Source organism: Mustela putorius, unplaced genomic scaffold (genome assembly GCF_011764305.1).
Source record: "Mustela putorius furo isolate JIRA1106 unplaced genomic scaffold, ASM1176430v1.1 tig00001118_pilon_pilon_pilon, whole genome shotgun sequence".
NCBI lineage: Eukaryota > Metazoa > Chordata > Mammalia > Carnivora > Mustelidae > Mustela > Mustela putorius.
This window is the reverse complement of record NW_025421577.1, coordinates 1,264,244-1,290,571: the sequence shown is the minus strand read 5'-3', so window position 1 is coordinate 1,290,571 and position 26,328 is coordinate 1,264,244. Positions and strand designations below refer to the sequence as shown.

The following is a 26,328-nucleotide window of genomic DNA, read 5'->3' as shown; positions in this document are numbered from 1 at the left end:
TCAGCAGAGTTGCTTTGCCAGTGCCCTTCCATACTGCTTACAGGACTTCTTGGAGTCACTCTCAACTGGTTTTTCAGCTTGTTTCTTCTTCAGGTATGTCACCTTTTCTACCAGGGACAGCAGGCGTCCTCTAATTGTTAAGTCACTGTTTCCATCCAAAGACCCATCTTCATCCAGCTCAATTCCTAGCATGAGAAAAGCAAAGAGAAAGAAAGAATTTTTTAAAAAATACATTTAAGACAAATAATGCTCCAGTCTTGCAACTTTTTCCATTTATAGCTTAAAGCAATGCTGCATATCCAAAATATTTGACAACATTGAGTTAAGCACTCCTGCTCACTAGCACTTGGGTAAAATCCATTCACTAGCATCTTGTCCTTTCTCTTTTTCTCCTGTTCTGATGGGCCTAGGACTATTAGTAGCCAAGACAAAATATAAAACTGAGCAGATAGCAAAAAGATGCTCTTAGGAGTCAAGATCAATTCTGCTGTTTGGTCTGACCCTCAGGCTGACCCTGAGGCATCTCTGACTTTAGGTGCTATCTGCCTAGACCTACAGTTTTACCCTGCAGAAAACCTCCTAGAAGTTCAGCCTCCTCATTTGCCTCTGACAATTACAGTGGTATGTTAATAAACTGAAAAAACAGAGAGTAGGCATAATTAGGTATCCTAGTTCAGGAAACACTTTATGTCTGAAGCAATAATCCTACCATTTTAGAGTAGCTCTTTATTTACTGTAGATAATATAACTTTCTGGCACTCATCTAGTGTCTCTCTATTCAAAAGCTGAATTAATATGCAAGGTGATGTTTATATTCTCATCATTAAAATAAGATAGAAATAATGCATTTGGTGATATACAACACTTAAGAAATGGCTAATTCATTTTCTTTCACTGGAACACTTTGTCCATATCACTGCTTAAAGGGAAAAGAACCACAGATTAAGAACATCAAATAAATTCCATTTTTAAAGTTCTTAGGGTAAAAGGAGGGGAAACCTACCTTAATAGATTTGGGCTACTGACATAAACTTCTTAAAGGATTTCCTTAGACATTTATCATTATTCCAAAAGATACATGCTGCCTCTCCTGGCCAATTCTAAAAAGTGCCCCACAACTGGTTTAAATACAACTATTTGTGATCAATTGTCTTTACACTAAATCAATCTGTCTTCTCTCTGCCAAAGCATTTGGTTACATATCCTCTGCCACAGAGGAGAAACTAAATAAAATTTTGGCTATCTCCTGCTTGTTCTTAAAGCCTTTCTGGTATCTCTACCTGTCATGATTTTCCACAAAGGGTCAGTTAACTATTTTGCAATAATAAATATTCTTACATGAACTCCTAACAGGCATCATGTATATTTATGAACCTATTTACATATATATTAACTTTTGTACCAACTAAACAATATTATGAAAACAGTTCAAAACAAATCAAGAAGTTTGACAAGGAAACAGCAACCATTAAAATGAACAAACAAATTCTAGAGTTAAAAAATACAGTAACTGAACTATTCAGTTGAGAGTTTCAAAAGTAGACTTCAACATGAAGAAGAAAAAATCAACAACCTGAAAAATAGGTCAATGAAAATCATGCACTCTGAAGAAAGTCTATAAGATTTACGGGATACAATGGAAAGAGTCCCACAATATTCAGATTATGGGAATTCCCAAAAGTGACAAGAAAGAAAAAGGGACAGAAAGTATATTTAAAGTAATAATAGCAGAAAACTTCCCAAACCTGGGGAGAGAAACATACAAGCAGATAGATGAGGCTAAAAGACCCAAAATGTGTTTAACTTGAATATGGCTACACTGAGACACATTAACAAGTAAATTGTCAGAAGGAAAAGGCAAAGAAAGAATTTTAAAAAGGCACAAGAGAAAAGAGAGAAGTTACACAAAAGGGAAATCCCATAAGACCACTGGAAGATTCCTCAACAGAAACTCTTTAAGCCAGAGAGAACTTTACCACATATTTTTTAAAAAATGGAAGAAAGTAACTGTCAACCAAGAATTCTATACCCAGTAAAGCTGGGTCCTTCAGAAAGTCCGTAAGAAAAGGGAGAGAGACTTTCCCAAACAAACAAAAGCTGAGGAAGCTCATTACTACCAGATCTGCCTTACAACAAATGCTAGAGGAAGTTCTTTGAATGGAAGTTAAACAACACTAATTACCAGTGCAAAAACACAAAAAAGGTAGTGTAAGTCTTACTGGTAATGGTAAACATATAATCAAAGTTAGATTCTGCAATAGGGTAACCATGGTGCACAACTCACAGCTCTAGTTTAATTTTTTTTTTTTTAGGAATTAAAATAGGTTCTTAAAACATTATGATATTGTATGTAAACCTTGTGGTAACCACAAGGGAAAATCTTGTAGTAATTATACAAAAGAACCCAATAAAGGAGTAAAAACATACTCATAAGAAATATATTAACACATACATACACAACATACAGCAGGATAGGAAACAAAGAAAAACAGATCTACAAACCCCTCCAAATTAACAAAATAGCAATAGTAAATCCTTACATATCAATATAATTACTTCAAATATAAATGGATAAAATTCTCCAACCAAAAGATATAGAATGATTGAATTAAAAAAAAAAAAAAAAACAGGTCTAACCATATGCTGCCCCCAAGAGATTCACATTAGCTTTAAATACACACAAAGAAAAAAAAAAAGAAGAAATAAAAAACACAAAGAGAGAGCAAAGGGATGAAAAACAGCATTTCAAGCAAATGGTAATCAAATGAAACAAAACAACAACAAAACAGGGAAGCTACACTTACATCAGACAAAATAGATTTTAAATTAAACATGGTAAGAAGAGACAATGAGGGTCATTGCATAATGGTAAATGGGTCAATATATCAAGAACATGTAACATTTATAAATATTTATTCACCCAACAACAGAGGACCTAAACATATAAAGCAAAAACAAACAAATAAAAAAATTAGAAGAGGAAATAAGGAGTAATACAATAATAATTGGGGTCTTTAGTATCCCACTCCTAACAATGAATAGTTCATACAGGAGAGAATTAATAAGGAAAGAGTGGATTTTAACAACACTGTAGACGAAATGGACCTAACATACAAAAACATTCTATCAAGCAACAGCAGAATATTCTTCTCAAGTGCACATGTAACATTTTCCAGGATAGAATATGTGTTAGGCCATAAAACAAGTCTTAGTAAATTCAAGAGGGTTGAAATTATACCAGTAATCTTCTCTGACCACAATGGCATAAAACTAGAAATCAATGAAAAGGGGAAAACTGGAAAATTCATGAACACGGAGAAATTAAACAGCACTCTATTTAACAAACAATGAAGACAAGAGAAAATTTAGGGGGAAATAAAAGAATTTATTAAGACAAACAAAACTGGAAATACAACATATCAGAATTAATGGGTGCAGCTAAAGCACTTCTAAGAGGGAAGTTCATAGCAATAAATGCCTACATGAAAAACCAAGAAAGATCTCAAATAAACGACCTAACTCTATACCTTAAGGAACTAGAAAAAGTAGAACAGAGCCTGAAGATAGCAGAAGAAAGATTACAGCAGAAATTACTGAAATAGAAATCAAAAAACAACAGAAAAGATTAACCACACTAAGTTAGTTCCCTGAAAAAAACAAACAAAAAAACCTGCCAAACATTTAGCTAGTCTAGCCATGGGGAATAAAGGCAGGACTCAAATCAACAACATTATAAATGAAAAAGATATCATAGAAATTCAAAGGACTGTAAAAGGTTACTATGAACATTATAAGCAAACAAACTGGACCACCTAGAAAAATGGAAAAGTTCTTAGAAACAAACAATTTGCCAAGGAAGAAATGGATAATCTGAATAGGCCAATTAATTGTAAGAAGAGTGCATCAGTAATCAAATTCTCACAAAGAAGCAAAGCCTTACTGGTGAATTTAACTAAACATTGAAATAAGAATTACCCCAATTCTTCTCAAACTTCTCCAAAAATATCCAAGAGGAGGAAACATGCCCCAAATCATTTTATTAGGACAGCATTTACCTGCTACCAAAAATGCAAAAGGATACTACAAGAAAAGAAAATCACAGGTCACTAACCCCAAGGAACACAGATTTCTCAATAAATACCAGCGAACTGAATTCAACAGCATATTAAAAGGATCATTCACCATGATCAAGTCAGATTTTCTTTTTTAAGATTTTATGTATTTATTGGACAGAGAGATCACAAGTAGGCAGAGAGGCAGGCAGAGAGAGGAGGAAGCAGGCTCCCCGCTGAGCAGAGAGCCCAATGCAGGGCTCGATCCCAGCACCCTGGGATCATGACCTGAGCCGAAGGCAGAGGCTTAACCCACTGAGCCACCCAGGCGCCCCTCACCATGATCAAGTGAGATTTATCACTGAGATGCTAGGAGGGTCCAACATACATGAGCCAATCAATGTGACACCCCACAATAACAGAATGAATGAAAAGAATCGTATTATCATCTCAGTGGGCACTTTAGAAAAAGCACTCAAGAAATTTTAACATCCATTCATGATAAAAATTCTTAACAAATTAGGTACAGAAGGAATACACCTACATACAAAGACCATATATGGTAAGCCCACAGCTAATATCATCCCCAATGGTGAAAGACTGAAAAAGTTTTCCTCAAAGATCAGGAACAAGACAAAGGCATCCCCTTTCTTGGAAGTCCCTGGAAGTCCCAGCTAGAGCAATCAAGCAAGAAGAAGAAATAAAAGCTACCTGAATTGAGAAGGAAGAAGTAAAATGGTCTCTATTTGCAGACAACATGATTTTACACATGGAAAATACTAACGACTCAACCAAAAAACTGTTAAACATAATGAATGAATTCAATAAAGTTGCATACATGAAATTAACATACAACAATATGTAGTGTTTTTAGAAACTAAAAATAAAATTTCTGAAAAAGAAATTAAGAAATTGATCTCATTTACAATAGCATTAAGAACAATAAAATACTTAGGAATAAGTTTAACAAGGTAAAAGATCTCTATCCTAAAAATTACATGAGATTGATGAAAAGAAAAGAAGAGGATATGAATAAATGGAAAGGCATCCTCTAGTAATGGCTTTGGAAGAATTAATATTGTAAAATGGTAATACTATCAAAAGCTATCTATAGATTCATTGTAATCCCTATCAAAATTTGAATGGCATTTTTTACAAAAGTAGGAAAAAATCTTCCTAAAATTTATATGAAGTCACAAAATCTCCCTAATGGCTGAAGAAATCCTGAGAAAGAAGAATAAAGCAGGAAGTGTCACACTCCCTGATTACAAGTTAATATAGTAAAGCTATAGTCATCAAAACATACTGGTACTGACATAAAAATGGGTAGATAAATGGAAAAGAACAGAGAGCCCAGAAATAACCCCAAGCATAGATGGCCTACTAATACTTGACATGGGGGCCAAGAATACCCAATGGAGAAAAGACAGTCTTCAATAGGGGCACCTGGGTGGCTCTGTGGGTTAAGCCTCTGCCTTCAGCTCAGGTCATAATCTCAGGGTCCTGGGATGGAGCCCCACATCAGGCTCTCTGCTTGTCAGGGAGCCTGCTTCCCCCTCTCTGTCTGCCTCTCTACCTACTTGTGATCTCCCTCTCTCTCTCTCTCTCTGTCAAATAAATAAATAAAACCTTCAAAAAAAAAAAAAAAAAAAAAAGATAGGGGTGCCTGGGTGGCTCAATGGGTTAAAGCCTCTGTCTTCAGCTTGGATGGTGATCCCAGGGTCCTGGGATTGAGCCCAAGTTGGGCCCTCTGCTTGGCAGGGAGCATGCTTCCCTTTCTCTATCTCTCTGCCTGCCTCTCTGCCTACTTGTGATCTCTCTCTGTCAAATAAATAAATAAAACCTTAAAAAAAAAAAAAGATAGTCTTCAATAAACAGTGTGGGGTAATGGGATATTTACATTTAAAAGAATGAGACTGGACCCTTATCTTAACCACTCATTAAAAATTAATTAGAAATAGATGGAAAGACTTAGATGTATGACCTGATATCATGAAACTCCTAGAAAAATGTAAAAACAAAGCTCCTTGATATGGGTTTTGGCAATGATTTTTTGAATATGACACCTAAACCACAAGCAACAATAGCAAAAATAAACAAATGGGACTACATCAAACTAAACAGCTTCCATAAAAACCAAAGAAACCACTAACAAAGTGAAAAGACAACCTACAGAATGAGAAAAAATGTATGTAGAGTAGTATCTGATAAGGAGTTAATACTCAAAATACATAAAAGACTACTGTAACTCAATAGCAAAAAACAAAGCAGTATAGAGGATCCTCAAAACTTTTTTAAAAAACCGAATTACCATACGATCCAGTAACTCACTTCTGGGAATATATCCAAAGGAAATTAAAACACTAATTTGAAAAAGGTATCTGCATTGCCATGTTCATAGCAGCATTATTTATGATAGCCAAGATATGGAAATAACTTGTGTGGATAAAGATGTTGTGGTTATGGAATATTATTTGGCCAAAAAAAAACAAGGAAATCTTACCATCTGTGATAACGGAGCAGAACTTGAAGGAACTATGCTAAGACAAATAAGGCAAAGTAAAGAGAAATACTGTGTGATTGCACTCATATTTGGAAAACTAAAAACAAACAAAAGACTCAGAGAAAAACTGACCGTAATTGTTATCAGAGGTGTTATCAGTAGGGAGAAGGGCATTGAAGGAAAGCGGTCAAAAGTTACAAACTTGGGACGACTGGCTGGCTCAGTTGGTTAAGCAGCTGCCTTCGGCTCAGGTCATGATCCCAGCGTCCTGGGATCGAGTCCCACATCGGGCTCCTTGCTCGGCAGGGAGCCTGCTTCTCCCTCTGCCTCTGTCTGCCATTCTGTCTGCCTGTGCTTGCTCTCTCTCCCTCTCTCTGACAAATAAATAAAATCTTAAAAAAAAAAAAGTTACAAACTTTAAATAAGTTCTAGGGAAGCAACATATCGCATAATGACTGTAGCTAACACTGCTGTATGATATACAGGAAAGTTCTTTGAAGAGAGTAAGTCCTAAGGGTATTCACCACAAGGGGGGGAAAAATGCCTTTATTTCTTCTTTCCCTTTTCTTGCATCTACATGAGAAGATGGATCTTAGTGAAACCTATTATGGTAGTCATTTCACAATATAAATAAATCAAACAATCACAATATACATCCTAAACTTACACGGTGGTGTATAAGTATATGTCAGTTAATTTTCAATGAATACATAAGTAAATAAATAAATATATAACACATCTAATAAGAGTTGTAAGTCAAGAAGACTTTACCACAATGTGTCATCAAATCTTCATGAAAATCTAAAAGCTGGTCACGGATTTCTTCAGGACATGGACATTCACTTTTGTCATCCTTAAAATTGAGAAGCATATTGATCTGAAAGTTTGGAAAAATGAGAAAGAGGTGAGCAAAAGAACGGTGAATTCAGGAATGACACAGAAAAAAAATCATAAAAACCAAAGATGTTCAAATCTTTGAGTATTCACAAATTGCTGCCCAACAGATGAAAAACCATTATTACTCAATACAATGAATACCAAAAAAATAAATAATACTATTCAAAGCCTAGCTTACTGCAAACAAGTCCCATAATTTGCTTCCTTTTTCTCAATCCCAGAGAATGTTAGACCCTTATGTACTTAGGGCCCTTAAATCAACTAAAATCTAAATATTATTAAAAAAAAATATTTTTTATGCTTCTCTTAGATTTCCATTTTTGTCTTGCTAATTTCTAAACTTCCTGAAGTACTTTAAAGAATACTTTTTGAGAAGGATATAGAGTAAAGGTGAAGAAAAATCCAAGTAGAAAATAAAATGGATAGCTATGCTTTTACTAACATTAATGATTCAATTAAATAAACTTCAACAAACTATCCTCCATTTGTTTTAGTTTTACACATAAAAAAACTACATTTATGAATGAAGAAAAGAATGTTGCTGTTTTATAATTTCCCCTGACAAAACAATTATGTTTGCTTTTTTGAGTTTTTTAATGTGAACTTTTTGTTTAACTTTTATTTCAAGATAATACGCATATGCTATGGTGAGACATAGTCAAAGAGATACCATATATCCTTTACTCATTTTCCCCTGGGAATGGGTAACATCTTTACAAAACAGCCAGTACAATATCACAACCACAACATTGACACTGATAATCAAAATAGAGGACAATTTCATCACCTGAACAATCATTTCTCCTATCCCTTTATAATTACATCCACTACCCTCCCACATGCTCCTCATCCCTTATTCCTGTCAATCACTAATCTACTGTCCATTTCTGTACTATTGTCATTTCAAAAATGTTACATAAATAGAATCATACAGTAAATGCACACATACATTCCCACCTGATCCTTTTGGTGTCTGCAGGGTCTGTAGTGATACCTCATTTCATTCCTGATATTGGTAATTTGGGTCTTCTTTCTTTTTGTTAGACTTTTCAGTGGTTTGTAGATTTGATATTTCTAAATAGCCAGTTTTGAGATTCATTATTTCTTTCAATGGTCCTGTTTTCAGTTTTATTGATTTCTGCTTTTATCTATAGAAGTGCCTTCCTTCTACTTGTTTTGAGTTTATTTTGCTCTTCTTTTTCTAAATGTTTGTGACAGAAGCTTAGATTATTGGTTTATTTTTCTCTCTGTAAGTATTTAGTGTCATAAATTATCCTCTCAGCACTGCTTTGGCTGTTCCCACAAATTTTCATATGTAAAATTTAATATAAAATTAAATTATATTTAACATTAAATAAAATTTAATATAAAATTAAATTATATTTAACATTAAATATAATTTAATATAAATATTTAATATATTTTCATTTTCTTTCAGTTCAATATGTTTTTAAATTTCCCCTGAGACCTCTACCAAGAGTTATTTAAGATTGTGTTCTTTAGTTCTCTAGTAATGGGAGACTGCCTGTTACCTTTCTTTTATTGATTTCTAAGTTGAACTCCATTGTGGTCAGCAAAAAGATTCTGTATGAAAAAAATCCAATGCTTTTAAATGTGTTTAGGTTGTTTTATGGCCCAGGATAGAGTCCATCATTGAGAATGTTTCAAGGGAACTTGAAAAAAAATATATCCTTGGGTGGAGTGTTCTACAAATATCCAAAGATCCTGTTTGGTAGTGCGAGGGTTGTGTTTTCCTATATTCTTGCTGACTTCTGTCTAGCTTTTCTATCAATTATTGACAAAGGGGTGCTGAAGTCTCCCCGTATAATTGTGTATTTATCTATTTCTTCTTTCAGTCCTATCTGTGTGGAGCTCACGTATTTTTCAGCTCTATTATTTAATACATGTACATTTGTCTTCTTAGCAAGTTGCTCTTTTATCATTGTATAATGTCCCTGTCTGTCTCTGATAATTTCTTTGTTCTGATATACACCTATTTTTTCATAATATATCTTCTTCACATATTTTTTAAAAGATTTTATTTATTTGACAGACAGAGATCATAAGTAGGCAGAAAGGTAAGCGGGGGTGGGGGGGAAGCAGGCTCCCTGCTGAGCAGAGAGCCTGATGCGGGGCTCGATCCCAGGACCCCGGGATCATGAACTGAGCTGAAGACAGAGGATTTAACCCACTCAGCCACCCAGATATCCCTTTTTTCACAGATTTGAAGGAATACATACACCCAGATGTTTATAGCAGCATTATCAACATTAGCCAACTATGGACAGAGCCCAAATGTCCACTGACTGATGAACGGATAAAGAAGATGTGGTATATATATACACACACACACACACACACATACACAATGGACTGTCACTCAGCCATCAAAGAGAATAAAATATTGCCCTTTGCAATGACACGGATGGAGCTAGTATATATTATGCTAAGTGAAATAAGTCAGTACCATATGATCTCACTTATATGTGGAATTTAAGAAAGACAAATGAACATATGTGTAACTGTCCCTCAAAACAATGTACTGCTTAAAATATAACCCATGAGAAATTGCACTAGTCTAGCAAGCATGCTTAAAGGTTGTCTTAAGAGAAACATGCATTAGCAACAGGTCTCTGGGGGAGAGGATGATTTACGGCTTGGAAGCCGAGCAGCCAGGAACGCCTGGCCCGCTCTGGGTGGAACGCCACCTGCTACATTTTTTTCATTATCTGCCCTGCCTCAGAGACAGCCTGCCGTTAATCAAGATAATCCCTTTAAATGTGCTTGCTCCCCTATAAATTCTATACTGCATGACCAAACATATCCTACTTTCCTTGCTTATCTGTAAGATTTATAATCAATGTATAAGTGATATTCCTTCTTGTTTACAAGGCATCTGGTTAATGCAGAGCCCTCTTCTACTCCTTTGTTGATTGTTATCCTGTATCTAATAATATGGGACTGAGCAGTTGTTCGGGGCAACAGTCTTCTCTACTGCTCCCTGTCTCTCGCACCTGACTTGTTTGCGCCTCATTCTTCTTTCGTGCACCGTGGGGAAGTGGCACATATGGGATGGGAGAAAAAAAAAGGAGAGAGCGAAATAAGCCATAAGAGATTCTTAATGACAAAGAACAAACTTAGGGTTGGTGGAGGGAGGGAGGTGGAGATAGACTAGAGGGCACTTGTGATGAGCGCTAGGTATTACATGTAAGTGATGAATCCCTGAATTCTACTCCAGAAACCAATTTTCCACTGTACGTTAACTACCTAAAATTTAAATTAAATTTATCTATCTATATCTGTGTAACCTTTTTCATCCTTTCACTTTTAACCTATCTACATCATTCTATTTGATATGAGTTTCTCCTAGAAACCTAAGACCATATGGTCAGGCCAAGTTTCAAAAGCCACTCTGCCAATCTCTGCCTTTTAATTAATATATTTAGATTATCTATATTCATGACTTTATGGATGTGCTATAACTTAAATCTGTAATTTTATGTGTTTTTTGTTTGTTCTGCTTTATTTTTCCCAACTTGCTATGGGTTCCTTAAACTATTTTTAGGATCTCATGTTGAGTTAACCCTGGCATTTTAAAATTAATTAATTTATTTATTTTTAGTATAGCTCTATCTATAGCTTTTTAAGTGGTTGCTCTGGATATTACATTATACATACATAATTCATTATAGACTACTGGCATCAATATATTATTGGTTTGAGTGAAGCACAGAAAATTTACCTCCCTTTAGACTGCTTATCCTCCTTTATTTAAAATATAAAATGTCTTGCAGTACCTGGGAGGCTCAGTTAGTTAAGCATCCAACTCTTGGTTTCAGCTTGGGTCACGGACATGGGATCCAGTCCCACATCAGGCTCTAGGCTCAGCACGGAGTCAACTCGTCTCTCCCCCTTTGCCCTTCCCCCCAAGCTTGCTCTAGCTCATCCACACGTGGTCTCTTCCCAAAATAAACAGATGAATAAAATCTTCTTTAAAAATTAAAAAATAAAAACTACATATGTCTTAAGTATTCCCTATAAATACATCTAGAACACATTAGACAGCTTTATCATTTTTGCTTCAACCAACAAATATAACTTAGAAAACTCAAAAATAAAAGAAATTGCATTGTAGTTCTCCATGCTTTAACACCTTCCATAGTTCTTTCTCCATTCCAGATTTTCACAATTTTCTTCTACAGTCATTTTTCTCTTTATTTCAAGGATTTTGTTTACAGTTCTTTCAGGGTCCGTCTGCTGTAGTCCAGTTCTCAGTGTATTCCTTCATTGGAGACTGTCTTGATCTCCCCTGCATTCCTGAAGGATGTTTTACTACCTATAGAATTCTGGGTTTTCAGTCTTTTTCCAGTTGAAAACTGGTGTGCCTCTTCTGTCTCTGTCTGGCCTCCATTGGCCAGTCTGAAATCACAGTCACTCACATTGCTTTTCCTCCTCTGTGTGTCATTTCTTTCTCACTGCTTTCAAGATTTTCTTCTGTGTCCTTAGTTTTCAGAGGTTTGACAGTGATTGTCTTGGTTTAGATTTCTTTGGGTACCTAGTTTATTCGGCTTCTTGAGTCTCTTTCTTTGTATCTTTTGCCAAACTTGAAACATTTCAACCATTATTTATTTAATTTTTTTTTCCAGTTCCCCCTCTTTTTCCCATCTCTGGGACTCTAATGTCACAAATGTTGGATCTTTTGTTATATTTGCAGGGTCCTGAGGCTTTTATTTTTTCTTCTGTTTTTCCAACTGGGTAATTCTTTTTTTTTTTTAATTTTTAAAGATTATTTATTTAAAGTTATTTATTTTATTTTTAAAAGTTATTTAAATCTGATTATTTTTTAAATAATAAGATTTATTATTTAAAGATTATTTTATTTATTTAAGAGAGAGAGCATGTGCACGTGCACAGGAGCAGGGACAAGGGAGAGGGAAAGAATCTCCAGCAGATTCCCAGCTGATCATGGAGCCTGATGTGGCACTCGATCTCATGACCCTGAAATCATGACCTGAGCTGAAATCAAAAGTCTGACACTTAACTGACTGAACCACCCAGACGTCCCTGGACTGGGTAATTTTCTTTTAAATTAGCATATCATGTATTATTTGCCCAGGGGTACAGGTCTGTAAATCATCAGGCTTACACATTTCACAGCACTCACCATAGCACATGCCCTCCCCAGTGTCCATAACCCCACCACCCTCTCCCTCCCGCCCCCACTCCAGAAACCCTCAATTTGTTTCGTGAGATTAAGAGTCTCTAATGGTTTGTCTCCCTCAAAATCCCATCCTGTTTCACTTTTTCCTTCCCTTCCCCCCACAATCCCCCACCCTGTCTCTCAGACTCCTCACACCAGAGAGACCATATGGTAATTTGGCCTGGGTAATTCTTGCTGTTCTCTCTTCAGTTCAGTGATTCTTTTCTCTTTCTCCTTCCTTCTACTACTAAGTCCATCCACTTAAGGTTTCTTTATTCTGGTGATTTTTCAGTTCTGAAACTTCCATTTGGTTCTTATTTCTATATTTCTTTGTGATGAGTTCCCCTCCTGCCCCATTTTGAAGCAGTTTTATGATGAATGCTTTAAAAGCCTTGTCAGACAAATTTAACATCTTCTTCACCTCAGAGTTGGTACCTCTTAAATATCTTTTCTTTAAGTTTTTCCTGCTTCTTAGTGTGATGAGTGATTTTTTTTTTTTTTAATTGAAACCTTGACATTTTGGTCTTATGAGACTTCTGGATCTTATTTAAATATCTGGTTTCTTTTGACATCTCTCAGCAGGAGATGAGTTTGAGCTGCCTTGTTACTTGCTACTGCCTGGTAGGAATGGAAGCCCATTTCTTCACTCAGCTTCCATGAACAATGAAAGAGGAGAAGACATTGTTCTCACTGGGCAAGGGGAAATCCAATTCCCCACTAGACCTATACTCAACTCATTCAACCCTGGCTGGAAAGGGCAAAAGTGCCATGCACTTACTCCTCCCTCTCTGGCCTCTACTGACACTCTGGAAGAAGCAGGCCACATTACCAGTCATCAGGGATGAAGTCCCAGCTCCCCACAATTTTGCCTGGAGCACCTCATTGCAGCCTGGTGAGGGTGGAGGTCTGGGCTCCCCATTTAGTGTCTGTTGGTTGGGGTGGGGGTAAGGCACAGTTCCGTCTTGTGTTCGACTGGAGTAGTACTGTTAGTCCCTACAAGTTTTTGGTTTTGCTAGAAAGACAGTTTTCATGGTCCTCTGGCTAGACATAGAAGCCCTTGGTTGGGCTTTTCTTGTTGATGCCAATGGATTTCTGCACTGTGGGCTCCTTTAGCCCCAAGTCTGAGATAGATGAGGCAAAAAGAAAACCCAGGGGACTTATCACAGGTCCTGAGGTCCCATTTCCATAGCCAGTCTCCTTGTTTCTACCTTTTAGAGTCTTCCTATCCAATCTTTTATGTAATTTCCAGGATTACAGTTGTACTTAGAAGGAAGAATCGAGAAGGTCCATGTACTTCATTTTTCCAGAAGCAGGAGCCTCTTGACTTCAGTTTACCAAATGGATTTAATTTGGGAAGGCTTGGACTTGTTTTCTGCTCCATACATGCTCTTCCTGGCAATGAACAAAATTCCATGACCCCTCCCTCAAAGAAACTACATTCTGGTGAGAAGACAACTTCTGCTATTAGTCCCTAAACATTTTCACTTTGAAGTATCTTGAGAGGGAAATGCTAAGGGCAAGAGACTGAAGATGAGATCTGGTGGTTATACCTTTTCACCACCATCTTGGAAATCTCCCGCACCAGGCATCCCATTTTGAAGTAGATTCCAGACTAGCTCATTGTCTGGATCAGGCACGTGCCCTTGGTTCAACTGTACTGCTGTACCACTGTACTCCCTCTCACCAAGGGAGAGAGGTGGGTTTGGAGTGAGCAACCAGAAGAACCATGAAGAGGTGATCCATCTTCCGGCAAGCCTTGGGGCATCGAAATTTGGTCTTACAGGAGGGATCAAACAGAAGGTATCTGACATCAATTCTTAGAATGGAGGGGCTCCTTTTCACTGGAGTGGTGCCTTGTCAGCCAACGAAGATCTTGGACAAGACTGATGTGCCAGATTCTGAAGTTCTGCAAAGAGAACTTCAGAATCTGGCACATCAGTCTTGTCCAAGAATCTAGAATACACATGATAACTTTCAGTAAGTCTCTTGTTTGTTTAAACTAACTGGGTAATTTTTTTTGGTGAAACTAATAATTACTGACTAAATCAATGTGGCTTAAAGAGAACAGGAAGGGAAAAAAAAACAACAACACACTTATAACTTATGATATAATTTTGCAATTACTATATCCTGGATGATGTAAAACCCAAAGAAAAAAGGAAGGATTTCCATTGCATTCTTGTACCTGCTCTTGAGGGGGCGATCTAAATTCCTTTGTTTTCCGGGCTGTGAGGGCAGCTGACATGTTTAAGGCTTGCATTACTTCGTTGTATCGAAAACGCTGGTTGTCTTGGAGCTTTGCTACGAAGTCATCGGAAAAGGCCACAATGGCTTCTATCCGGTGCCGGACTTGGCAGTCACAGAGGTACTGAAGCAGCAGGCACATCTAAAAAGATGATGACAAAGGAGATGAGATTTAATTTCTGGATCTTTATGTGGTAAATGCGTATCAGATCAAAATCTGTGGCAGACAGGCTTAGTGGCCAACTCTTCTCTATGAACAGAATTCTGATTTTGTGCAGGCTGTGGTTGGTCCCAGGGGATAAGAAGTAATTTTTCTAGCAAAAAGGGTAAATACACATTCTTCTGGTGGACATTTACCATCCTGGCCTCCTCTCAGCCACAGGTACTATGGCAAATAAGATATGTAAGGAGAAGTTAGCCAGGGGGTCCTGTGGGAAAGATTTCTCATCAAAAATAAAAGACTAGAACACCCCCCCCCCAAATGGGTACAACTGGGTAATGAGTGACATGATCACTTCACTTTAGGATGAAAACCACACACCGAGGAGCACAGGGAAATATTAAAGGCCAGGTTCCTGAGGACATTATTGGGCCACTATATGAATTTTAGAACTGTGTACCTCCAGACTTCTCATGTAAATTAATTAAGTGGTTCCATCGCTTACTCATGAAACAGTTAGTTGGGTATTCTTCTACCTGAATCCAAAAGGATTTTTAACCAACAGTATATGTTGGTAGAAACATGCCTATGAGAGAATGTTCTGCCCATACTTAGGAAAACATTTAAATCATATAATACCAACAACCAATATTATATAATACCGTACAAGGAAAGCGGTAAAGAAAACTTCACAACCACAACAGGTACATTCCTGTCAATGCCAGCTCTGAGGTAGCCCTATCATCTACCCTCCTTCTCCATGCCCTTCATCCCACCCTAGCATGGGGTGAAGGGCATGGACCTTCATGGACATAGGCATGGACCTTGTGTCTGGACCAACACGACAGCTTCTTAACTAAGTGGACTTTAGATGACCCTCCCTTTCTCTCCTTATCGATTTTCATCACAGATTTTTTTTTAAATTTCTTTTCAGTGTAACAGTATTCATTGTTTTTGCACCACACCCAGTGCTCCATGCAATCCGTGCCCTCTATAATACTCACCACCTGGTTCCCTCAGCCTCCCACCCCCGCCCCTTCAAAACCCTCAGATTGTTTTTCAGAGTCCATAGTCTCTCATGGTTCACCTCCCCTTCCAATTTCCCTCAAGTCTCTTCTCCTCTCCATCTCCCCTTGTCCTCCATGCTATTTGTTAAACCTCTTACACTGTTGGTGGGAATGCAAGGTGGTGCAGCCACCTTGGAAAACATTGTGGAGATTCCTCAAGAAATTAAAAATAGAGCTTCCCTATGACCCTACAATTGCACTACTATGTATTTATCCCAAAGATACATATGTAGTGAAAGATGGGTCATCTGTACCCCAATGTTTATAGCAGCAATGGCCACAGTCGCCAAACTATGGAAAGAACCAAGATGCCCTTTAATGGACAAATGGATAAGGAAGATGTGGTCCATATACTCTATGGAGTATTATGCCTCCATCAGAAAGGATGAATACCCAACTTTTGTAGCATCATAGATTTTTCTAGAATAAAAACTTCCTGTTAAAATTCTTCAGTGATTTTAAAAAAAAAATTCTTCAGTGGTTTTATCTGAACTTAGGATAAAATTTAAAGTCTATTATATGGCTGGTTTTATCAAATGCCTAGATTCTACATGAACTGCTCTCTGCCTACTTGATCCATTTCCCCTTAGCTCATTAAGCTAACTGGTCTTTTTCTATCTCAGAATCTTTGTTGAGCTACAAGCTCTGGCTGAAAATCTCCTAGAACAATCTTCCTGCTCCTACTTCATGACTACTGGACCCAGGCTCATCCACCTGACCTCAGCTTAAAAGCCACCATCTCAGAGAGGACTCCCCCACATCTTTCTTGCAGTAATCCAGTGGATATTTCATTTTTTTTTTCCTAGTCATCCATTCTTTTCCTTCAGATCACTTAATGCAATTAGCAATAAACTATTTTAGCATGGAGAGATAAACAAGTCCTTATTTCCCTTAGGGACTGTGAACGTCTGGAAGGTAGAGTCCACATCTGCTTCCTCCAACCAGAACCAAATGTCTGGCTCAGAAGAAGATTTCAATCAATGTCGACTAAGGAGGGAAGAGCAAGGGAGCATGTCAATGATGCAAACCATCAAATGGACTCTGGTGAACTAAAGAGATGTTAAGAAACGATCCTTAGACATCTTCTTGATAAGCACAAGAAATAGGTGATGTCTTTAATTTCTTAAAGCAAACCCTTGCTGTGTGAGAATGGGCACACCTACTGGCAAACAAGTATTCGAGGGTTGGTGTGAGTGGAGGCGAGGTTAGAAAGGGGGTGAGGTGCCTTCAATTTCAGGCATTCCAGCAATGAGTGAAGAGGGAGGAGAAAAAGGGCTAGCAGGTGGACACCTAGGCCTACACACACAGACGCAAATTACTAAAGGTATCGCTGATGAATTACTGTCAGTTGACTCCCTTGGAAAAATCACAAATTCCATTCTAAATGCAACACAATTATATGGACACATCCCTAAGCACAATAGGAAGTTGGGTAATTTTATGAAAAGCTATCATTATATAGGAACACCAAAGTACACACACAAGCCCTGAGAGAAAAGGAGACAAAGGTAAATATCAATACCTTCACAGTTAGTCACTCTGAAATTGACTGAAATCATTTTTTCTGATTACCTGCAATTTAACTGGCTCAGGCAGTTTCATTTGGAGCAGGCCTTCCTTGGGCCTCTTACCCCCTTTGGCTTCATCTTCACCAGCTCCGTCTGGCTTGGAGTCTTCTAGGCTGGGCTCTTTCTCCAGCGTGTCCGTCTCCTCTTCCGGAGTGGTGGCTTCCTTGAACACACTGGGCTCTATCAACCGCAAGATGTGTTTCAAGTCCTCATTGTGGAAGATCCCCATGATTAGCAGAGTGTAGAAAAGCTTGATGAGAGGTACAAAGAGGAACTCAGTTGTCCCCCCAACGGGGTCCCGGGCATGAAGGCTGCCCTCCTTAACAGCTTCTGTCAACATCTGAATGGTTTTGGCCTTGAGGATGTCCAGCGGGAACTCTGGACTGTACTGGTAACATTCATTATTAATGCTTACAAAACTGGGGGAGGAAAACTGTATCCGTGGCCTGAGGGAGGTGCTCAGGCCAATCCCCGGGAGGCCATGTTTTTTGTTCTCGTCAGGGAAAAGGGTGATGCTCTTGGTCTCCTCCGTCATGGGCACGATGAACTCACTGTTCATCATGAGCCTGGCCGTGGCGTAGGAGCTCAGGTGGATGTCAATCAGCAGGTCATAGTAGCCAGCGCGCAGCAAGCCCGGCATGTACTTGTTCTCGATGGCGTAGAGAAGCTGAGGCTCATCGACATGGCTGCACAAGGCGTGCGCCACCCGGTGGTTCCCAAGAGCGCAGACAGCGGAGTAAAGCCGGAGAGTGTGATAGTGGAATTTCAGCAGCTCCTCCTGCTCCGTCAGCTCCAGTATGTCCACAGACCTGTGGAAGAGGGGGCGCAGTAGCGAGGTGAAGCATGTGACACTTTTCAAAATTCTGAATCGCAGGAGAAATCTGCGTACATCGTAAATTTCAAAAAAAGTTATGGAAACACTTAAAAAAAATACTTTTCTATGACAGGTTTCATGATAGCGTAGTGGTTTGGTTTTGGTTTTATTTTTCCTTAATCAGTACTATGTATGTTACAAGTTTTCCCATGTGTACAATTTTACATTGGAAATTTCCAACTGCGGCACTTGGAGCTTTTCCATCTTCCATCACCCCAAGGTTTGGGGCACCGCTTTTCGATACGGTCTCCACCTGGATGTGGTGGGCTCCCTTTCTTTCAAAATATAAGTACTCCTTGGAAAATCTGGAACGTCCCTCTCCAACTTGGCTAAACTGGCTCAAGAAACGAGGAAACTCTGCCTTGGGCTACATTGACCTTGTCTCTGATCCATGATCAGCTACTACCCTGACAGTCAGAAGAAAGGGAATGGAGGGCTAATTCCTCTGACATGAGTTACTATCTCATACATCCCACACAGCCCCTACATGTCCACCAACGCAGCCCTGGTTTCCACCAGATTTGTGCAGCTTGGGAAAACAAACACTGTCTGTGACCTTGCACTTGGGAAAGTTTCTACTGGGAATCTGGTTACACTGAGCTCTTAATTCAGGTCCTTTTGCTTTTTATCATGCCCTTCTAACACATAAAACCTTAAGTGTGGCCAGAATATGCCTAAAATAAAGCCATTCCTTTCAAAATAGAGTCAATTTTTTAAAGCACATAATTCTTTTAGATGTGCAAAATTTTCTAAACTATTTATTAGTATATTATTAAGATGGCTTATAGGTGACACTGGAGAATTAAAAGGAGAAACCTGATAAATTCACAATAAGGGGAGTGACTCATTCATCTAGGAAGACATCCTGGTGAGAGACTCTAATATTAACTCATCAGAACATGGGTTATTATATGACTTGTGTATTAATACTTATCATGCACTTAGCCCAGTACACAATAGGTGCTGGGTAATTCTTTGTGATTATTTGTTGTTAAGCTCTGTCACTGTCCTTAGGACTCTATCATTCTGCCCATGCCCAACTGTATCTAGGCTGCCTGGCTCAAAGGTATTCCACTGAAAGCCTGATGGTGCCAAATTGTTCAAGATTGCACCTCTGAAATCTCAGAACCAGAAGCTTTATGCATTAGAAACCCAAAGCAAATGATTCCCCACGCCATGTACCACCTGGGCCTCTAGGAAACCACACAACCATGGGGCTCAGCTGCTAGCAGCCAATTCTTGGGAAGGTATAACTGAGTAGGCATTCTCCCTCACAGTATAGTGGACAATGATCCCCAGGTCTTCGCTAAGCCTCCCAGTCTCTCAAGAAGACTGAAGTCTGGCCAAAGGTCAGATATATATAAACCCGTTCATTGTAGCAACACAGAACATCCTCATTCTAGGTTCTTACTGAGGAATACAACTTTCTCTACTGTCTAATCACTCTTAAAGTGTCAGTATCTAGAAACATCTAAGGACTCTACAATTTTACATTTTCACCACCTTCCCATATACCTGCCATTATTCACTTTATGGTACCCTGTCTCTTCCTTTAAAGAACCTCTCCTCCCTACCAGACCATGATATCTTTTAAGGTAAGAATCATGACTATTTTGTACACTATTTACTATCCAGTGCCAGGGATACAGTGGGAACTAAGACATATTCATGGAAAGAATGAAATAGGGAAGTCTGAAGGATGTAGCGTCTACATCTTCCAACTTTACACGTAGGTGAAGGCAAACCAAAGTACAGATGTCAATCATTTTAATCTGTCTTCCCCCACCAATTGCTCATAGCAATATTCATACGTTAATGAGCTATGGCTTTAACTGCATGAGAAGAAAAGAAATAACTGATTGTTTTATCTGTTATAATGACAATACTAAATATAAAATAAAACACTTGCTTAGGGGCGCCTGGGTGGCTCAGTGGGTTAAGCCTCTACCTTCAGCTCAGGTCATGATCTCAGGGTCCTGGGATCGAGCCCCGCATTGGGCTTTCGGCTCAGCGGGGAGTCTGCTTCCCACTCTCTCTCTGCCTGCCTCTCTGCCTACTTGTGATCTCTCTATCAAATAAATAAATAAAATCTTTAAAAAAAAAAAAACATTAAAAAAAAAACCCACTCCCTCAGCCCCTGATACAGATTATACTGTCCTTTCTAAACACTCTCCCCCTTCCTTCTTCCCTGTAGGTGGAGTAATCTTCTCCGCCCTCTTTACTTTGGGCTTGACTATGACTGGCTTGGATCAATAAAACAGGAGTGAACAAGCAAAAAGAAGTTCTCAGAGACCTCAAGTGTCCTTTAACCCTACTGTATACCTTAGCCACGGAAACCCTGTGTCTCGGGCTGGAGCTGCTCCAACAGCTTGGGGCTGGGATAAGAAGGCCAGCGGACCACACACATCCCCCATCCCAGCCCGGAGCAGACCTCGTGCAACCACCGAGTCTTAAGTTCAATTGCAGTTGCACTTGTCGGAATACTTACCTGCTCTGGGTGCAGAGAAAACAAGAGGAAAGGAGCAATATTCCAGAGCTCCTCCAAGGGCAGTACAGTAGTTTTGTTTCAGTAACGAACTGGTTGAGAAAGAGATTTCAGCGTGGAATATGTGAAATAATATCTCCATCGCCCCCAAGAAACTGGGTATTTCCAAGCTTCCTTTTGCTCCCCCAGCAACACCCCCCAATTTTGAAGGGTCCCAATCAGACGGTAAAGGGCACGTGGGGCTGACCTGTTCTCCTCCGGGATATGAAGAGACATGAACTGCAGAGGATCCAAACACTGCACCAGCCAGCCTTGGCGCTCACTGATTCGAGAGACATCTACCTTCAAGAACTGGTTGGGCATCCTGCTCCACAGGACGTGGGACAGAAACTGCACGTGGAGACGCGGCGGACACTGCGGCACGGGGTTTTTGTGCTCGCTCTTGAATAATCCCGCCGACAGAGGCATCACATTCTAGGGAACGGGGTTGGGGACGGGGAGTAGAAAAAGAATTAATTTGTAACAGTCTATGGGGTTAATGATAATGACCACGGTCCTGTGCAGGAAAGAGGTAGTGGAAGTAAGATACTCTCCGCGTCCAGCAAAGTCAATACAAGAAATAAGAGATCTTGGATTGAATCGCTCCTGCTAAGACAAGAGGAGAGAATATTATGAAAGAATGTATCTCCAGCTGGTCTGGGGGGATGGCTGGGTGGCTCAGCCAAGCCTTCCGCTCAGGTCATGATCTCAGGGCCCTGGGATCAAGTCCCACATTAGGCTCCCTGCTCGGTGGGGAGCCTGCTTCTCTCTCTGCCTGCTGCTCCCCCTGCTTGTGCTTTCTCTCTGTCTCTCTTTCTCTAATAAAATCTTTAAAAAAACAAAAACCAAAACTGGTTTGGGGATATTGCTTTCGTTATACTCTCTGGCTCACTGCAAACACAATGGCAACCAAGTGTAACCAAAGAACCTTCATATTTCTCTGCTGAGCAGGGCCCTGGGTGAAATCCCACATGCCTTCAGGCTGCTTTTGGCGCCCAACTCTGTAATGAGTTGCACCCACTTGGCTCTCTCTCCTCGCCTGTCCCCTGTCACCTACCTCCTCCTTCAACCTCTCACCCACCCCCTGTGGGGTTTATCAGGCTTTAGTAGCTGGTGGTACTCCAGAGACAGCTCAACAGATAAATGGGACCATCACACAAGGAAACAGAATTCATCAGACATTAATACAATTTATTTGTCGTTCACCTTCCTCTACCTTCAATATGTATCATCTTTAGCCTTCCAAATTCCTTCCGTCTGGTCTCAGGGAAAGAGGTCTCTACTGGACCACAACTTATTGCCATACTGATGACCTTGATACTACCCCCACCTATCACTTAAGGGCCATATAAAAACAATGACCTCACCTTTCCCATTACCTTCAGTGTCTCCCTCACCCGTAAAGCCTTGTCTACTGCATACTTATAGACAGTCTCATCCTCAAGCTACTTTCCTATTCTCCTCTTTTAATGGGGAGGTGGGGGAAAGACCCCGAACGGCTTTAGGCACCAAATGAACAGAACACACAAAATCTCTCCTCTCATCCAGCTTCTATTTTTTAAATTGAAGATAAAACATAAAGTCAAAAGAAAAAAAATAAACAAAGTCAGAAAGCAGACTCAACAGTAGACTCAGGATGAAGGAAGCAGAAGGCAGGGTGGGAAGAATAAACAGGTAGTCAGAAAAGGGGTCGCTGAGAAGGTGATCAAGAAAGATCCGAAGAAGAAGAAGAAGCAGGTGGACGTGCAGGGGAGGAAATTTCCATGCAGAAGGGATGGTCAATGCAAAGGATCCAAGGAGGAAGTCTGCCTGGCGAGTCTCAGGAAGACTGGAGGCCAGGGTGGCTGGAGTAGAATGAAGGGGGTGAGAGCAGGTCAGGGAGAGGAGGTCAGGGAGGTCACAAGAGAGCAGACTGTTTAGACCTGAGAACCATCATGAGACCTAGGATTTTTGTGCTCAAGGAAAGAGGGTTTGTGAGCAGTGGAATGACACAATCTGATTTCTCTTTGAGTACAGTGACAGTCACTCAGATTGTTGAGTGATGAACAGAGAGGCAAGGCGGAATTCAGGAGTCCCCACCAAGAGGCCACCGGAGGAACCTGATGGGGAATTACGGTGATGGAGATCGATGTGGTCATCAGAAGGGGCGACGGTGACAGGTCACGGGCCGGGGATTCACTGGTGGATGGAACTGGGATGCGGAATGTCAAGGAGAGAAGTCAAGGATGACCCTGGGGTTGTGGGCCCGAGCAAGTGACTCTGCTATTCACTGACATGAAGAAGACTGTAGATCAGACAGGTTAGGAGGAGGAGGTACCATGGTCCGCATTTCCATTTTGGACATAATTGGACATATTTAATCTGAGATGTCTGTAAACACCCAGATGGAAATGTCAAACAGACCAACACTGAGTCAGAGTTCTAGGAAAGGACCTCTGGTTAAATTATATATATATATATGTTTTATGTTTATATGAGAAAAATATATAAAATTTATATATACATATATACATAAGTAGGTATAAATACATATATACACATATACAATATACATTGTGTGTGTATATATATGTATGTGTGTGAAAAATATACATGTATATATGTATATACATTTAGATATTTGCTGTCTTTCTCTCATTTTCAATCCTGAATTTGCTATCATATAGCTTGATCCATCATTTTGCTGAAATTCTTCTGGCAAGGTCAGAGAAGCCTTCCTAATGAGTAACAGTCATGGATTCCTTTAGTCCGTATTATATTTGCCTTCCTGTGGCTGCTAAGAATCTCATTTCACAAAGGCAGAAACGGAGCAAACACAGCTGAAGGAACATGTCCAAGGTCACCGAGGCAGCCCTGAAAAACCATCTACTGTATCCATCCTGATGTGTGCCTGGCATCTCAAATGTACAATTGCAAAATTCAATTCAGTTCCTTCTCCTGCATTTCAACAAGCTCTTCTGCTTGATGTATTAACATTCCTTAGTTATCCAAACTAAAAAAATTAAAAAATTAATTTAATCCCTGATTCTTCACTTTCTTGAGTACCTGAATCCCATTCAGCAACAAATCCTATCGATCCAATTGTCACATTTTATCCATTTCTCCTCTACAGCATCTTCTCATTTATCATTCTCTCTCCATTATAACTTCCACGACTCTCGTCACCTTGTCATGTGCAGACAGTATCAGATCGGCAGCACCTCCTTATTCCTGCCTGTTCTCACTCTTGAGACAGCAGACCCCTCTCCAAATTTCCACCTCCGTGTGACTGTCAATGTATTTTTCCAAAACAGGTTTAATTATACTCAGGCTCCTGCTTCACATTTCCAATGGATCCACACTGTCTACATAACAGGTGCCAATTTCTTAGCATGGCATTCAAGGCCTTTCCAGCTTGCTGGGACTCAGTCTCCCTTCTATCCACATTGGTCTCCAGCCACATCCTGGAAGGCACCCTTGGTGAGAGAGAGTCCCAATGAATTCTTTAACCTCCAGCTCTCTGACTCACATAATTTTGCTTTCTTGGGCTCTCTGTCCAGAACGGCCTCTCCTATTAGATGTATTCTGAGAGCTCTTATCCCACAGTTAAGAATCGACCTGCATGTCCTCTCTTCTTTTAGTTTTACTTGATCTACCCCCTCCAACCTCCAACTTCTCTGCTCTTCCCTGTGTTCCCACAGTTCTCTATACCTGCCCTGTTCTAGCACTTACCACTAAGTAGGAGTTTCAGGTCTTTAAGCCCACTTAAAGTGAACTACTAGTTCACTTCTGAATTCAATGATTATCAAATGGTATGTTATTGGGCATTTTTATTCCATATAAGCTTAGTTTTATTGTATCTAATACTTTCGATGATCACAGAGAAACCCATTTTTGTTTTTAACCATTTCAATGAATTAATAAATACTTTAAATTGTTGCTAAAACCCTTTCTAAATAATTTCATTGCCCCAGTGACCTGAAGGATATTACAAAACTTTCAAACATGGCTTACCTTTCTTTTAAAGGATCATTTACGTAACTAATATGAGTACTAAAAAAAAAAAAAATTGAATTCATTTAAGAAATAACTGCTATTCCCTAATAGAAAGACCCCAAATATACTATCAGTAATGAGTCTTTCTTACCTTTATTCTTCCCAACTCAAACTGGAAAACATTGGGACTTGTTGCTTGTGCAAACACTGCAGGAAATAATTTTGTACTTGGCTCCACCTTAAATAAACAAATGAATTTGGTAAGATTAGTTAATGAAGGAATGCTAAGAAAAAATATTTTCTTTTTAATGACTAGAAGGGGACTGGACATCTGCATTCTCTCAGACAGATACCCTCTTTCAATAATGATTTTGGACTATTTAATGGTGTTATCATATGAACATTTTTGGAGGAATATACTGTTTCCTCTGAAAGGCACTGTTATTCAAACAGAGGAAGAAGGGTAGAATTAAACTCATTTCTATTTTCATTTTCTTCTAATTTCTTTTCTTTCCTAAGATTTAATTTATTTACTTGAGAGACAGAAAAAGAGGGATCCCATGTAAGGGGGAGGGGCAGAGGGAGAGGGAGAAAGAAACCCTGCTGAGCCCAGAGCCTGAGCCAGGGCTCGACCCCACAAACCTGAGCTCATGACCTAAGCTGAAATCAAGAGTTGAGATTAATCAACTGAGCCGCCCAGGGACACCACTGTTTCCTTCTAATTTCTAATGTACTTTTTTTATCTAAAATGTGTTTTTCGGGGCACCTGGGTGCTCAGTGGGTTAAGCCGCTGCTTTCAGCTCAGGTCATGATCTCAGGGTCCTGGGATCGAGTCCCGCGTTGGGCTCTCTGCTCGACGGGGAGCCTGCTTCCCTCTCTCTCTCTCTGCCTGCCTCTCTGTCTACTTGTGATTTCTCTCTGTCAAATAAATAAATAAAATCTTAAAAAAAAAAAAAAAAACAATAAAATGTGCTTTCTTCTCACGGGAAGAAAGGCTTTCTTTCTGGAAGCACACCACCATCTCTGCCCACAGACCTGGTAGTACGTGCCCAGCTCCTTGCCGTTGGCAGTGAACGTGAGCAGCCCGCTGGCAGCGTCCACGACACACCCAATCTCCAGGCCATTGTTGTTGCGCCCTTGCCCGGGGCTCATGCTCTCGCCCGCACACACCATATAGCAGTTACTGCGTTTGATGCTGAATTTCAAAAAGAAACCACATTTTCATCTTCGTACAACCACAGACATAACAGAAAGCGTGTATATC

At 39.5% G+C, this 26,328-nt stretch overlaps 1 protein-coding gene across 7 annotated transcripts in view; it reads right to left on the bottom strand.

The window, feature by feature from the left end:
- The window catches only part of RYR2 (ryanodine receptor 2), a 738,653-nt gene that overhangs the window by 203,946 nt on the left and 508,379 nt on the right, over positions 1 to 26,328 (bottom strand). For all 7 annotated transcript variants that reach the window (XM_045087357.1, XM_045087359.1, XM_045087360.1 and 4 more), the window contains 7 exons: positions 26,100 to 26,259; positions 25,216 to 25,302; positions 21,298 to 21,524; positions 17,696 to 18,500; positions 14,838 to 15,038; positions 7,327 to 7,432; positions 42 to 185 (listed from right to left, as the gene is read on the bottom strand). In XM_045087357.1, coding sequence (XP_044943292.1) covers positions 42 to 185; positions 7,327 to 7,432; positions 14,838 to 15,038; positions 17,696 to 18,500; positions 21,298 to 21,524; positions 25,216 to 25,302; positions 26,100 to 26,259 — 1,730 coding nt within the window. The remainder of the gene's footprint in view (positions 1 to 41; positions 186 to 7,326; positions 7,433 to 14,837; positions 15,039 to 17,695; positions 18,501 to 21,297; positions 21,525 to 25,215; positions 25,303 to 26,099; positions 26,260 to 26,328) is intronic.